We start from the raw sequence: 15,374 nt of genomic DNA on the forward strand, positions 1-15,374 counted from the left end.
AGCTTTTCTTTCAAAAACAAGTGACCCCAAACATTTGAACAGTAGTGTATATTACTTTACTTGAGCTGTTACACTATAAACCCTGTAGTTGAGAGTAAAAGTACCAAAAACCATCACTAGATGCTGCTATTGAGTTGAGCTGAGCATGGTTAAATGCAGAGGACAAAAAAAAAGAGCCCGCAAGGCTCAAAAAAGGGTGGTGAAACCAGCCAGGGTTCTGTTCAGTTGGGCACATGAAAGCAAAACATTTGCAACAGAAAACAAAAACGGGTAGTATTAGACTTATTACTAGCCTTTTTTTTAAACAAATGGTTAAGTTAGTTAAATATAAAAGGTGTGTCGATAATTAATTGGAAATGTATACTGCACCAAGATTCCCTGATGGACAAAGTCAGAATGGGTGAGGAATACCATGAGAGCAACATCCTCACCATAAACACAAAATCCTACACAGTGAACAAAATCAGTGTGTGTCTGTGTGTAATACCTGAATGAGAAAATAAACACACATGACCAAATTGCTCATGACTGCAGGGCAAGATTCACTCAGCGACTGACGCGCACAATCATGCTGTTCATCCAAGTATTCCCACAGAATAGGCTACACACGCATGTCTGCACACAAACACACTATAAAACAGCACACCAAAGACAGAAATCAAGGCCATTTGTTGAAATGATAAATTACTCTGAAGCACAGGGCATGAACCCACACAAGTTCCCATGGTAGGTTATGTTTTAATGGAATTCTTTAATGACCACGCATGATTCATAATAATAAACAAATGTACTTGCACAACTGAAAACTCTAGACACTGTCCCATCAACATTCATAGACGGACATTTCAAGATGGAAGATGGCTGGAATACGTTCACAGGGGCTAACAGTGCACACAGAGGTCAGAAGGCAAAGTGGAAAGGGCAAGAAATAGAGAGGAACAACAGACAGACATCTTACAGTGACAGGGGGGGGGCATAGAAGCGGTACAAGTCAAGGAGGAGAGCACAACAACATTCTGGTAAATAGTGACATTTGCACTATGCTGTGCAAAATAATGAAACATTTCCCTAGTTAGCATTACAGACATTATCATGATGATAGATTGTCCTCACGAGAACATCCTGTGGAAATGCCACTTGAATACCAACCATTCAGTTCATCATCAGCAACTATCAAAAATGGGATGGAATGACTATAATAAAAACAAAATATCACTAGTGCACAGAAAGTGGGCCAGGGACAGAAAGCCTTGGGAGGACAGAGAAGAGGGAGAGAGTTGAGGAGGACAGTATGAGAAGGTGAATGCAGCAGCAGGGGTAAAGGTGAGAATGTAGGACAAAACGACAGGCCACTAGAGAACAGATTCTTCCTGATGAGGCCTTAATTGAGCATTATAATGGCACAAAGAGAAAAAGAGGTGAGCGATTAGGAAGAGAAGAAAATAGAGGGAATAGAGAAGGTCAGAAAATAGTAGAGAATAAGGGGAAGGGGAGTGTCTAACTCTAGCTAAAGACTATCTGGGGGTAGGAGGAGGTCTCAGGGTTGGGCCTCTCCCCCCTCGCTGTCCTGCTGGTCACTGGTCCACAGGGTCAGGTTGTCCCGCAGCAGCTGCATGATGAGGGTGGAGTCCTTATAGGAGTCCTCGTTCAGATTGTCCAGGTGTCCAATGGCCTCATCAAAGGCCTCCTTGGCCAGCCTGCAGGCCTCCTCGGGAGCATTCTGGATCTCGTAGTAGAACACAGAGAAGTTGAGGGCCAGGCCTAGCCGGATGGGGTGGGTGGCCGCCATGCTCTTGCTGATCTCATAGGCTTCCTTGTAGGCTCCCTCGGAGGACTCCACGGCGGAGGTCTTCTTCTCGGCTGTGGCCACCTCGGCCAAATAGCGGTAGTAGTCGCCCTTCATCTTCAGGTAGAACACCTTGCTCTCCAGCTGGTCTTCTCCGCAACTCTTGATGAGGAACTGGTCGAGCAGGTTGAGCACGTCCTGGCACACCGTCTCCAGCTCCTTCTCGATGGTCTCCCGGTAGGCCTTCACCAGCTCCAGCTTCTTGTCGTTGCCGTCGGCCATGGCCCTCTGCTCGATGCTGGAGGTGACGCGCCAGGAGGACCGCCGGGCCCCCACCACGTTCTTGTAGGCCACAGAGAGTAGGTTGCGGTCGTCGTTACTCAGAGGCTCGCTCAGCTCAGTCACCTGGTGAGGACATAGAAGTGTTAAATAGCTCAGCTGGTAAAGCATGGCTCTCGCAACACCAGGATAATGGGTTCCATTCCAGGGACCACCCATACTTAAAATGTATCCACGCATGTATGGAAGTCACTTCGGATAAAAGTATTTGCTAAATGGCATATATTTTAATATTGTTGACAGGATGTGAAAATGCTACCATATCATATACTTTTTATAAATCTAAGAAATTGGCCTAACATTGGGAGGACCTACACATTCACCATGACAAAGGTGTGAGGTTGCAGGGTGCATCCATATCTAGGTGGAGATGTACAGTGTGCTGTGTTTGGGAATGAAGCTGTGCTTGATTGAACCAGACGTTTAGTTTTATTATATAAAGATACTTCTATGCCTTTTGAGCAACCGGAAGCATTTAAGTCAATAGCTGAAAATGTATCCATCAGCATCAATACAGCGGACCTTGCAGGGTTGTCACTAGTTACCAGTCAAAATGGGCTATATCATACATTGATGAAAACAAAAAGGTTTAAAGTCAGATTTTAAGAAGAAGATCAATTATAGAACTAGACAGGGTTTATCCATTTGTGGCTGTGGTAACAAGTGACGACCCTCTTGCAGACAGGATATGTGTGGGTGCATTCGCAAAGGCGCGAAATCTGGTCCTTCATACATTTCCACCTTCATATTTGCTAGTTATTTAAGAAAAATGTTCTCTGTCTGACATAAAGTTCACCATTACTATCTTCGTTAAGCTATTACAGGTAATGTAAAACCAGCTTTCAAGCTTGGACTAGCTAGCTAGTTTTATTCACTAGCTCGAAGTGCCGTAACTAGTGAACGAACGCACCCAATGTGTGCCTATGTTCATTTTGGCTGGTGCTACTGCATCGACCAGCCGTTGCTAGCCACGAAGCCAGACCACCACCAGTATCATTCTTAACTAGATATAGATAACTAGGTCGTTAGTTACTACATTCACTTCTCAAAACGATATGACAAAATAACAGTAACAGAAGCTAAATAACCTTGATGTTGTGTGCACCAGGTTTCATATTGATTTGATTATGCAGATACTTATAAATAATTTCCATAATGAAAGACGACAAACCCAGCTAACTAGCTACCGTAGTTAGCAAGATACTACATTGTATGACCATTGAATGATGTCATCTGATGACCTTTGTTACAAACTGATATCAATGATTGTCACATTATGTAATTATTTCATGTGAGATGCATTGTGCAGAACGATGACGTCTCTAGTACCTGTTTCATCGCCGAGGCCATGTCATCGTACCGTTCCGCCTGCTCAGCCATACGGGCTCTCTGGATCAGTTGCTCTCTATCTGCCATTGTCGCTGTTGATGTGCGCCGAAGGTCGGGCAGTCAGTTCCACGATACAGGAAGCAGGCTATCGACAATTGCTTTCGAATAGACGGATGTGTATTTTCCTGCTGATGTCCAAAGCTATAAACAGTACATCAAACGTAACTGCGGATTTTCTCTGAAATACCCGCTTACATAAGACCTAGCTAAAACAATGGTGAAGCAATTCTGTTAATGCTAATGTCTGAGGCGCAAATTAGAAGGGAGACAATCAGTAAACAGCTCCAAACCCTCTCTATCTCTAACTGATGGCTACTGCGGCCTGTGGTGCTACTGCAAGCGTCCAGTCAATCCAGTCTATCCGGTGTGGGGGCCGAAGGCGGCCGCTGATATTTCATGATGACGTCACTTTCTAAAAATAGAAACGTGCGCTGCAAGCGTGCATGCGCAGTGCGACGTACTGCATCCTCGAGCTGTTGCAGCAACTGAGGGCGCGTGCGTGTAGGGTTGGCGCCAATGATGTGTATACTGTATATCATTGGTGGTGCTAGGTAGAGTAACTTCTCCAGGCCTTACATGTAGTATGGACATGGAAGGAAAGCTTACAAAATAGGATGGCGAGGAGAACATGGAGGACAAAAGCAGTGCCTTCACTCACATCTGCCCAGTCCCAAAGCCATGATAGGGGAATAATGGTAGCTATGATGGCACTTATGCCAACCATTGTAATGTATAAACGTCATTGAAAGGTGCAAAAGACCTCCGTGGTCCTCAGAAGCGTTCCCTCCTTCATCCATCCCTAAAAGGTAAACACTTCACATTCCATCCTCTCTTCCCTGTTACTTGGTTTAGTCTAGAAGGGATACAGCTTTTGTCTAAATTGACTTAGGCTGGTTAGGATCATTTATGAAGCTAGGTTTAGCTGCATCCCTAAAAAACAGATACTTCCGGTTGTTGGCAACTGCTAAGCCTAGGGTTAGCTGCAGTTAATTAATCAACTTTTGACGTCAATTAGACAAAAGCTGTATGCCAGAGACATGACGCTGTAACTGGGCACTATGGCAAGCTGATGAGTAGAAGGATACACTATATATAGAGAGAGAAGGGAAACTGGCATTACCTTATCCTCATGCAATTAGACATCCTGAACAGACCACCTAATAATTTATTGATATTTATTTTGTATTAATTTCTGCAACAAAATAATACATGAATACTGGGGTGGCAGGGTAGCCTAGTGGTTAGAGTGTTGGACTAGTAACCAGTAGGTTGCAAGTTCAAACCCTTGAGCTGACAAGTTACAAATCTGTCATTCTGCCCCAGGCAGTTAACTCGCTGTTCCTAGGCTTTCATTGAAAATAAGAATTTGTTCTTAACTGACTTGCCTAGTTAAATAAAGGTAAAATAAAAAAATCTGCTTAAAGTCCAAGTTTTCAATGTTGCACTCCTGGACATGTTATGTAGAGACATTTACCAGGGTTAGACTACCATATTATTTTTATTTACTTTTCTGCTCTATTGCAGACCAGTATTTCTACTCTGCTCATCTATCACACCAGTGTTAATTTTCTAAACTGTAATTACTTTGCTACTATGGCCTATTTGTTGCCTTACCTCCTCACTGTGTTGTTGTTTGTGTCACACTGCTTTGCTTTATCTTGGCCAGGTCGCAGTTGTAAATGAGAACCTGTTTTCAACTAACTTACCTGGTTAAATAAATGTGAAATTAGTTGTTGTTTTTTAAAGTTATTCTTTATTATTCACTTGACTTCAAAAAAGACTAGCAGCTCATTAGGGTCTCTGCTCGTCAGGCATGGGGAAGACATCAATTGCATACTACTCGTGTCTTCTCTCCTCATTTCCTTCTCAAAACTCATTGGATGAGAAAGCCAGAGGTTCTTCCCCTCTAACCTCCAATGTGTGTTAAGAAGGAGACGAGGAGTATGCAATTTAAATCTTTCCATAGCCTTCATATCAACAGCATTTGACCTTTCACCTTAACCTAGCCCTAGATCAGTTCCATTACATTAAACATAAGAGTTATTGGACGAAGACGTCCTTTGTTCGTGGGAGTTTTGTTAAGAGGCCCGACTCTTGGTCTGAACATTAACGCACATCGCTTGCGGTACGGTTTTGGAAGTATAAGGATCTTACATACATACATCTTACATATCAGCGAGAAAATAAAAAAACATTTAAAAAAGGTTACATAAGGGTCCCACACAGCCATATCTCCAAGTTACAGCATGTATTTACGGAAGACCGACAGAAGACCTGTGCTAATTGGCTATCTAGCATGATCCGAAGAAGCCCGCCAGAAACGTGTTGTCACTGAAAAATACTGTCGGCTGTAACTTTGATAAAGCCGGTTAAAACACTGTACAGTCAGTGTATATTTTGCATTTATGAAATTATTTTGATGTGATATGAAAGTAATATGCTTTATTTTTCTAGAACTGTATTGCAATTTAGAATCGATTCACGTCTAGATCACTGCCGGCCGGTGGCACCTTAGCAATGCTTGGAATGGAATAAATGGAATGGTATTGAAAACAAACACATGGTTTCTATGTGTTTGATACCAGTCTATTCACTCCGTTCCAGACATTATTATGAGCTGTTCTCCCCTCAGTAGCCTCTTGTGGTTTAGTTTGGAGTATTTGGCTGTTTTGGCTGCCAGTGCCAAAATACCTCTGAAATAACATAAAATCTTTGGACCCCAAAGAGTAACAGTACGCTCCTTAAGAGTACATCTTGGGAGAACCTTGACCCATATGCAAGGCACAAGTCCTGAGGGGGACACAGCACACAGAGGGTGACACAGTTGTTCTTGAGGAGAAGTCTTTCCACAAACCACAAACTTGGGGCGGCTGGGTAGCCTAGTGGTTAGAATGTTGGACTAGTAACCGAAAGGTTGCAAGTTCATATCCTCTGAGCTTACAAGGTGAAAATCTGTCGTTCTGCCCCTGGATTTTGAACATTTTAACTACAGAAAGTAGGTGGGAAAGAAATTTATAAAAATCCCTTCTGATTTGAATGTAAACTGTGTCCTGTGCCCCATGTTGCATGGGCTGCAGCCGCACTGGTCCCCGCCCCAGCCCCTGACTAACCTCCTTTGTCTGTGGCTCCTCCTTCAACAGACTGTAGAAACTAGGGCTGTCCCTGACCAAAAAAAATCGTTGGTCGTCTGTTCTTTTGACCAATCGACTGGTTAAAATGTAAAAACATGTATTTTTCCATATACAGTATAGACACACCCTATGTGTTTTAATCAAATCCATTATATGTAGGCTACTGAGCTTGTATGATGCTTTAAGCACACTGATCAAATAATTACTACACACAAATGACTCCAGAGAGAGCCAGAGATCAAGATAGCCTAACCAGAAGAAAAAAAAACTGTTCCCGGAGCTCCTCCTCCCGCTGCTGTTAGCCTTCCCAGAGTCTGTCATTATACTCCCAGAGCTGCTGGTATTAGGCTACACCAGGGGTTGGCAACCTTTTCCATTTGGAGTGCCAATTTATCTTACCAATTCACCCGATCTGCATGCCAGTTTATGATTGTCATATGCACATTTTTGTGGAACAGTTTATTTTATAATAAAGTCTTATCTCAAAATCATTGTCATGTGAGTCATCAAAATGATATCTGAATATAAATGAAAGTTATACAAATCTAAAAGTGAGTTATATTGCCAACTATGTAAAACTTGCTTGCATAAAGCCAACAAAGAAAAACATGGCAGCCTGCAGGTAGAAAATAAATCACATTGCCTGTCTGCAAGGAACATGAAACATTGTATCAACTATCAACTTGGCAGCAGAAGCTTGTGCTAACAAACTTGCACCATTGTATGAAATAGTCTGGACGCTCAGAGTATAAGGCACCATTGAGCTCTGGACAGACAAAGATGTAGGCTATTTGCGCATGGGATAAGAAGTAGTCAGGTAGGTCTATTTTATGACGTTTCCACCAGATCAGAGCATTAAAAAATGTTCCCTTTCATACCAAGTGGTTATCAAAAGGGAGAGAGGGAAATAGGCTACATTGACAATAGTTCCTCATTCTCATTGTACAGTTGAATTCGGAAGTTTACATTAAAACTCGTTTTTCAACCACTCCACAAATGTCTTGTTAACAAACTATAGTTTTGGCAAGTCGGTTAGGACATCTACTTGTGCATGACACAAGTCATTTTTCCAACAATTGTTTACAGACAGATATGTATCACTTATAATTCACTGTATCACAATTCCAGTGGGTCAGAAGTTTATATACACTAAGTTGACTGTGCCTTTAAACAGCTTGGAAAATTCCAGAAAATTATGCCATTGATTTGCACCTTTCGCACCAAAGTACGTTCATCTCTAGGAGACAGAACGCTTCTGATAATTGAGATAATTTGAGTCAATTAGAGGTGTACCTGAGTATGTATTTCAAGGCCTACCTTCAAACTCAGTGCCTCTTTGCATGACATCATGGGAAAATCAAAAGAAATCAGCCAAGACCTCAGAAAAAATAATTGTGGACCTACACAAGTCTGGTTCATCCTTGGGAGCAATTTCCAAACGCCTGAAGGTACCGCATTCATCTGTACAAACAATAGTACGCAAGTATAAACACCATGGGACCACGCAGCCGTCATACCGCTCAGGAAGGAGACGCGTTCTGTCTCCTAGATATGAACGTACTTTGGTGCGAAAGGTGCAAATCAATCCCAGAACAACAGCAAAGGACCTTGTGAAGATGCTGGAGGAAACGGGTACAAAATTATCTATATCCACAGTTGCTGCAGGAGGGACTGGTGCACTTCACAAAATAGATGGAAAATTACGTGGATATATTGAAGCAACATCTCAAGACATCAATCAGGAAGATAAAGCTTGGTCACAAATTGATCTTCCAAATGGACAATGACCACCAAGCATCAAATAAAATGTATTTATATAGCCCTTCGTACATCAACTGATATCTCAAAGTGCTGTACAGAAACCCAGCCTAAAACCCCAAACAGCAAGCTGACCCTAAAACCCCAAACTGACCCTATCCCCCCGACACATAAACTACTGCAGCATAAATTCTGGAGGCTGAGACAGGAGGGGTCAGGAGACACTGTAGCCCCATCCGATGATACCCCTGGCATACTTCCAAGGAATTGGAGTGGCCATCACAAAGCCTTGACCTCCATCCTATAGAAAATTTGTAGGCAGAACTGAAAAAGCGTGTTCAAGCAAGGAGGCCTACAAACCTGACTCAGTTACACCAGCTCTGTCAGGAGGAATGGGCCAAAATTCACCCAACTTATTGTGGGAAGCTTGTGGAAGGATACCCGAAATGTTTCACCCAAGTTAAAATTTTTAAAGGCAATTCTACCAAATACTAATTGAGTGTATGTAAACTTCTGACCCACTGGGAATGTGATGAAAGAAATAAAAGCTGAAATAAATAATTCTCTGCTATTATTCTGACATTTCACAATCTTAAAATAAAGTGGTGATCCTAACTGAACTAAGACAGGGAATCTTTACAATGATTAAATGTCAGGAATTGTGAAAAACAGTTTGAATGTATTTGACTGAGGCATATGTAAACTTCCGACTTCAACTGTATATAAAAGCAGACTTTATTTACTTTCTGTTTGAGGTGAAGAAAAAATTACTCTGAGAAGCTCCACAGCTCATTAGTGGTGGTGACTATCAGAAACCCCAAATGGGCACATTTATAAGCCTACATTTGCGCACAGGCCAGGTAGCCTTGGCGTACTTCTATGTGTAATCAGCTGCGCATCTTTACTTAACATTGACATGAGCGTCCAAACTCAATGAATAAACAAAACTTGTTTCTCACAAGTGTAGCCTAGGTTGTGCACTGCAAACAATGTGTCCAATCCTACAATGAGAACTGTAAAAGACTAACAATAATATTTAATGGATTAACAGAAATTCTGGTAAATAAACAAACATTGTTTATTAGAAATTATGGGAATTAACGGCAAATGTACTTAGTCAGGTGATTTGTTAGGATTCTTAAGCGAGTGAGTAAATTGCCATTACCATTGATTCTATTGGCCAACGTGAAATCACTGGAAAACAAACTCGATGATCTACAGTCGAGACTATCCTACCAACGGGACGTTAAAAACTGTAATATCTTATGTTTCAGCTAGCTGTGGCTAAACGACGACACAGATAATATAGAGCTGGCTGGGTTTTCCGTGAATTGACAGGACAGAGCAACTATGTCTGGTAAGACAGGGCAGGGGTGTGTGCCTATTTGTCAATAACAGCTGGTGCGCTATGTCTAATATTAAAGAAGTCTCAAGGTATTGCTCACCTGAGGTAGAGTACCTCATGATAAGCTGTAGAACACACTATCTACCAAGAGAGTTCTCTTATATTTTATTCGTAGCCCTCTATTTACCACCACAAACCGATGCTGGAATTAAGACTGCACTCAACTAGCTACATAAGAACTTAAGCAAACAACAACATGAGCATCCTAGTGTCCGGGGACTTTAATGCAGGCAAGCTTAAATCTGTTTGACCTAATTTCTACCAGCATGTCACATGTGCAACCAGAGCGGGAAAAAAAAGATAAATAATAAAAAATTAAAATAAACTGTAGACCACCTTTACTCCACACACAGAGACGCATACACAGCTCTACCTCTCCCTCCATTTGGCAAATCCTATCCTCCTGATTCCTGCTTACAAGCAAAAACTAAAGCAGGAAGTACCAGCTCAATACGGAAGTGGGCAGATGCTACGCTACAGGACTGTTTTTCTAGCACAGACTGGAATATGTTCTGTGATTCATCCAATGGCATTGAGGAGTATTCCACCTCAGTCGCCGGCTTCATCAATAAGTGCATTGATGATGTCGTCCCCACAGTGACCGTATGTACATATCCCAACCATTAGCTATGGATTACAGGCAACAACCGCACCGAGCTAAAGGCTAGAGCTGCTGCTTTCAAGGAGCGGGACACTAATCCAGACGCTTATAAGAAATCCCTCTATGCCCTCAGAGGAACCATCAAACAGGCAAAGTGCCAATACAGGACTAAGATTGAATCCTGCTACACCGGCTCTGCCGCTCATCGGATGCGGCAGGCCTTGCAAATTATTACGGAGTACAAAGGGAAACCCAGCCGTGAGCTGCCCAGTTACGCAAGCCTACCAGACGAGCTAAATGCTTTTTATGCTCGCTTTGAGGCAATCAACACTGAAGCATGCATGAGAGATTGTAAAATGGCGCCGGAAGAAATGGCAGCAGTTTTACGGGCGCCCAACCAATTATGCTATTATGTGGGGGTTTTGCATTATTTGTAACTTATTTTGTACATAATGTTTCTGCAACCGTATCTTACGGCAAAAAAGAGCTTCTGGATATCAGGACAGTGATCACTCACCTCGGATTAGATAAAGATTTTTTCTTCAACAAGCAAGACGCACAGGACATTCTCCAAACACCCGACAGGGCCAACATCCCCGTTATTTGCAAGAGGAAGTGACGCAGGTACAGAGAACAAAGAGCCGGATGCCTGGTCAGGACCCGGAGAAGGAGACTGGGAAAGCTGCCGTTACCGTCAATACTACTCGCCAACGTGCAATCATTGGACAATAAATTAGACGAGGTACATCATGAAAATCCAACCAACGGGACATCAAAAACTGTAATATTCTATGTTTCACGGAATCGTGGCTGAATGACAACATGGATATTCAGCTAGCGGGAAATACGCTGCACCGGCAAGATAGAACAGCACACTCTGGTAAGACGAGAGGTGGTGCAGTCTGTGCATATTTGTAAACAACAGCTGGTGCACAAAATCTAAGGAAGTCTCTAGATTTTGCTCGCCTGAAGTAAAAAAAGTTCTAGATCACCTGTACTTTACACACAGAGACGCGTACAAAGCTCTCCCTCGCCATCCATTTGGTAATTCCGACCACAACTCTATCCTCCTGATTCCTGCTTACAAGCAAAAATGAAAGCAGGAAGCCGACGAGACGAGCTAAAGCAGGAAGCAGACGAGACGAGCTAAATCACTTCTATGGTCGCTTCGAGGCAAGCAACACTGAGGCATGTGTCGTGACGTTGTATTAGTTAATGTGATGACTGTTGTTCATCGAATGATTAAAAGTTTCTAATTGTGTGATTATCTGAATCAAGCAATTATTAACTCATTAACCTGGGGCACCATGGGAAAACTAGTTTTTATTGAGTTTCTATTTCCCAAATTAACTCAAAGAATATCAGAATATCGATTTTACAACAACCACTAATTAACCAGTTACCTCTACAATCTCATTCCGAACGTCGTATAGTCCGTGAATCTGCACGGACCCGGGTCTCACCAATGAGTTCGTACCACACCAATCTTAGTTGAATATTTATTTACTAAAAAGCTAAAATGATGATAAAAGATATAGACAAAACACATTATAGGCTATTGATTAGAACTTAGTATAATGGGGATTTCAAAGAGAGAGAGAAAAAAGAAAGTACACGAGAGAAATATACATTTGGGGGAATTTGTCAGCTATGCTATTCTAACCTTAGCCTTGCCCCAAACTGCCGTTCTTATGGGACAGAATATAATGATGTAATTATGTGGGGGAGGTCTCCAAGGATTCTTTGCATGAACCGTTCAAGGGACCGTTCAGCTGCTCGATGATGCACTTCTCCGGCGCGCCTTCATGGTCGTCCTCACGATGTCAGTGTCCTTTTGGCTTAGGAGTATGTTCCCTCACCCTTGCTATGGAAGCGGTCTTCTGAGGACAGACAGCTCTGTAGCTCAGAGCGTTGGAATGAAACAGTGTAGATACCACGATTCGATCGGAGATGGAGGCTAGGTGGTTCGACTTGTATTCACCCGCTTAGTCACAGCTACTCATCCGTAGCTTGGGTAGAAAAATATTTATTTGTCTTGAAACTTGTGTTGCGTTCTGGGTTCGTTGACTTTTTAGACCTTGACTGCAGCTTGGGTCACGTAGTCTTGTCTGGAAATTTGGATATTTTACATACAACATACAATGTATAAACGTCAAACATATACTAGGAAAACTCTTCACGTTACAATGTTTTCGTAATAACGTAATCTATTAACCTTTAATAACAAAACAAAAATGACATATCGTCATGACCACCATTGTGGCTGACGGAAACCATTGTTCCAAAGTCCCTTTATTTCATGTTTAATGTTCTGATGCTGGTTCTCCATAGTAACAGGACAAAGGAATTTGTCTGTGGCCTGAGATGAACCAGGGGCGTGAGGGGTCATAAAACCCCCACTCAGGACAGTCATGACACATGCATGAGAGCATCAGCTGTTCCGGACAACTGTGTGATCACGTTCTCCGTAGCCGACGTGAGAAAGACCTTTAAACAGGTCAACATACACAAGGCTGCGGGGCCAGACGGATTACCAGGACGTGTGCTCCGGGCATGTGCTGACCAACTGGCAGGTGTCTTCACTGACATTTTCAACATGTCCCTGATTGAGTCTGTAATACCAATATGTTTCAAGCAGACCATCCTAGTCCCTGTGCCCAAGAACACAAAAACAACCTGCCTAAATGACTACAGACCTGTAGCACACACGTCCTTAACCATGAAGTGCTTTGAAAGGTTGGTAACTGCTAACATCAATACCATTATCCCAGAAACCCTAGACCCACTCCAATTTACATACCGCCCAAACAGATCCACAGATGATGCAATCTCTATTGCACTCCACATTGCCCTTTCTCACCTGGACAAAAGGAACACTTATGTGAGAATGCTATTCATTGACTATAGTTCAGCGTTCAACACCATAGTACCCTCAAAGCTCATCACTAAGCTAAAGATCCTGGGACTAAACACCTCCCTCTGCAACTGGATCCTGGACTTCCTGACGGGCCGCCCCCAGGTGGTGAGGGTAGGTAGCAATACATCTGCCACGCTGATCCTTAACACTGGAGCTCCACAGGGGTGCGTGCTCAGTCCCCTCCTGTACTCCCTGTTCACCCACGACTGTTTGGCCAAGCACGACTCATTAATTTAGCTGACGACAACAATGGTAGGCCTGATCACCGACAACGATGAGACAGTCTATAGGGAGGAGTGTCAGAGACCTGGAAGTGTTTGGCCAGAACAATAACCTCTTCCTCAATGTGAGCAAGACAAAAGGAGATGATCGTGGACTACAGGAAAAGGAGGGCCGAAGAGGCAGACGTGAACACCTTTTCCCCCTCAGGAGACTGAAAAGATTTGACTTGGGTCCCCAGATCCTCAAAAAGTTCTACAGCTGCTCCAATGAGAGCATCCTGACCAGTTGCATCACCGCCTGGTACGGCAACTGCTCGGCATCCAACCGTAAAGCGCTACAGAGGGTAGAGAGTATGGCCCAATACATCACTGGGGCCAAGCTTCCTGTCATCCAGGACCTATATACTAGGCGGTGTCAGAGGAAGGCCCAAAAATTGTCAAAGACCCCAGTCTAGAATGTTCTCCCGGAGCGCCAAGTCTAGGTCCAAAAGGCTCCTTAAAAGCTTCTACCCCCAAGCTATAAGACTGCTGAACAATTAATCAAAATACCAACCGGACTATTTACATTGACCCCCCCCCCCCCCTTTGTATTTACACTGCTGCTACTCGCTGTTTATTATTTATGCATAGTCACTTTACCCCAAACTACATGTACAAACTACCTCGACTAAGCTGTACCCCGCACATTAACCCAGTACTGGTACCCCCTGTATAGAGCCTCGTTGTTATGTCATTTTATGGTGCTACTTTTTATTTTTTACTTTAGTTTATTTAGTAAATATTTATTTTGCTTCATTGTTGTTTAAGGACTTGTAAGTAAGCATTTCATAGTAAGGTCTACCTGTTGTATTCGGAGCATGTGACAAATCAAATTTGATTTGGTGATACTATCCCACTGCCACCACAATGGATTAGTCCACTGAGACACGTATCAATCAAAATGTAAACATTTTGCAACTGCTCGACCAACAGCCTATCGGTCAAACAATCGGCCAGTCGACTAAATGGGGTCAGCCCTACTAGAAACCTAAAGGCCAATCAGCAAAGGTTAGAATGAAGTCAGACAGACTCAGGTACTTACTCTGCTGCCTTCTATTCATTTAATTTATATTACATAACAATCACTCCTGGTCTCTTGCTAGTTAAATACAGAGGAGGATAACTAAGATCTTACCTTTGTTTTGGCTCAAATCTGCCAAACACTAGTGCAATGTGTGGTTTCTGAGTGAGGGGAAGACAATATGACAGGAAGCTCAAAAACTTAAAACAGCTTAAGACAACATTGCATAGAATTATTGTTTCTAGTTTCTTTTCGAGTCAGTTTTTCCTCTTGACTGGGTTTGCAAGACTGCTCAATCACATAATTTGAGTTGATATTTAGAGTTTTAGTATTTTTTACTTCCTAAACTTATTCTGAGTAAGACAGCATTTTAGGGTGTTACCCTGATGATCCTGTCTGTGGATGCAGTCGAGTCCCTCCAGGAAGTAGATGAAGCCGTCCAGCAGGGCCCACTCCCTGGTGCCCTCTCTGCCCGCTCCCTCTCTGTAGATGTCCCAGTGCTCCTTCCCGTCCACCACACGTCTTGCCCCCCCGGCCGGCAGTAGCAGGAAGCGGGTCCACCAGAACTTCAAATCAAATCAAATGTTATTTGTCACATACACATGGTTAGCAAATGTTAACGTGAGTGTAGTGAAATGCTTGCGCTTCTAGTTCTGACAGTGCGCTAATATCTAACAAGTAATCTAACAATTACCCGACAACTACCTAAAAAACACAAATCTAAAAGGGGTGAATGAGAATATGTACACGTAAATATATAGATGCGG

General features: G+C 42.8%; 1 protein-coding gene across 1 annotated transcript; it reads right to left on the minus strand.

Annotated features, from left to right (window-relative positions):
• Window positions 1–695: 695 nt before the first annotated feature.
• On the minus strand, window positions 696–3,922 carry LOC109874034 (14-3-3 protein eta-like). Its single transcript, XM_020465775.2, has 2 exons — window positions 3,455–3,922; window positions 696–2,191 (listed from the first exon to the last, which is right to left on the minus strand). The coding sequence occupies exons 1-2, from the start codon at window positions 3,539–3,541 to the stop codon at window positions 1,538–1,540; spliced, it is 741 nt and encodes a 246-aa protein (XP_020321364.1). The 5' UTR covers window positions 3,542–3,922; the 3' UTR covers window positions 696–1,537.
• Between the last annotated feature and the right edge of the window lie 11,452 nt (window positions 3,923–15,374).

The sequence above is a fragment of the Oncorhynchus kisutch genome, linkage group LG29, assembly GCF_002021735.2.
Source record: "Oncorhynchus kisutch isolate 150728-3 linkage group LG29, Okis_V2, whole genome shotgun sequence".
NCBI lineage: Eukaryota > Metazoa > Chordata > Actinopteri > Salmoniformes > Salmonidae > Oncorhynchus > Oncorhynchus kisutch.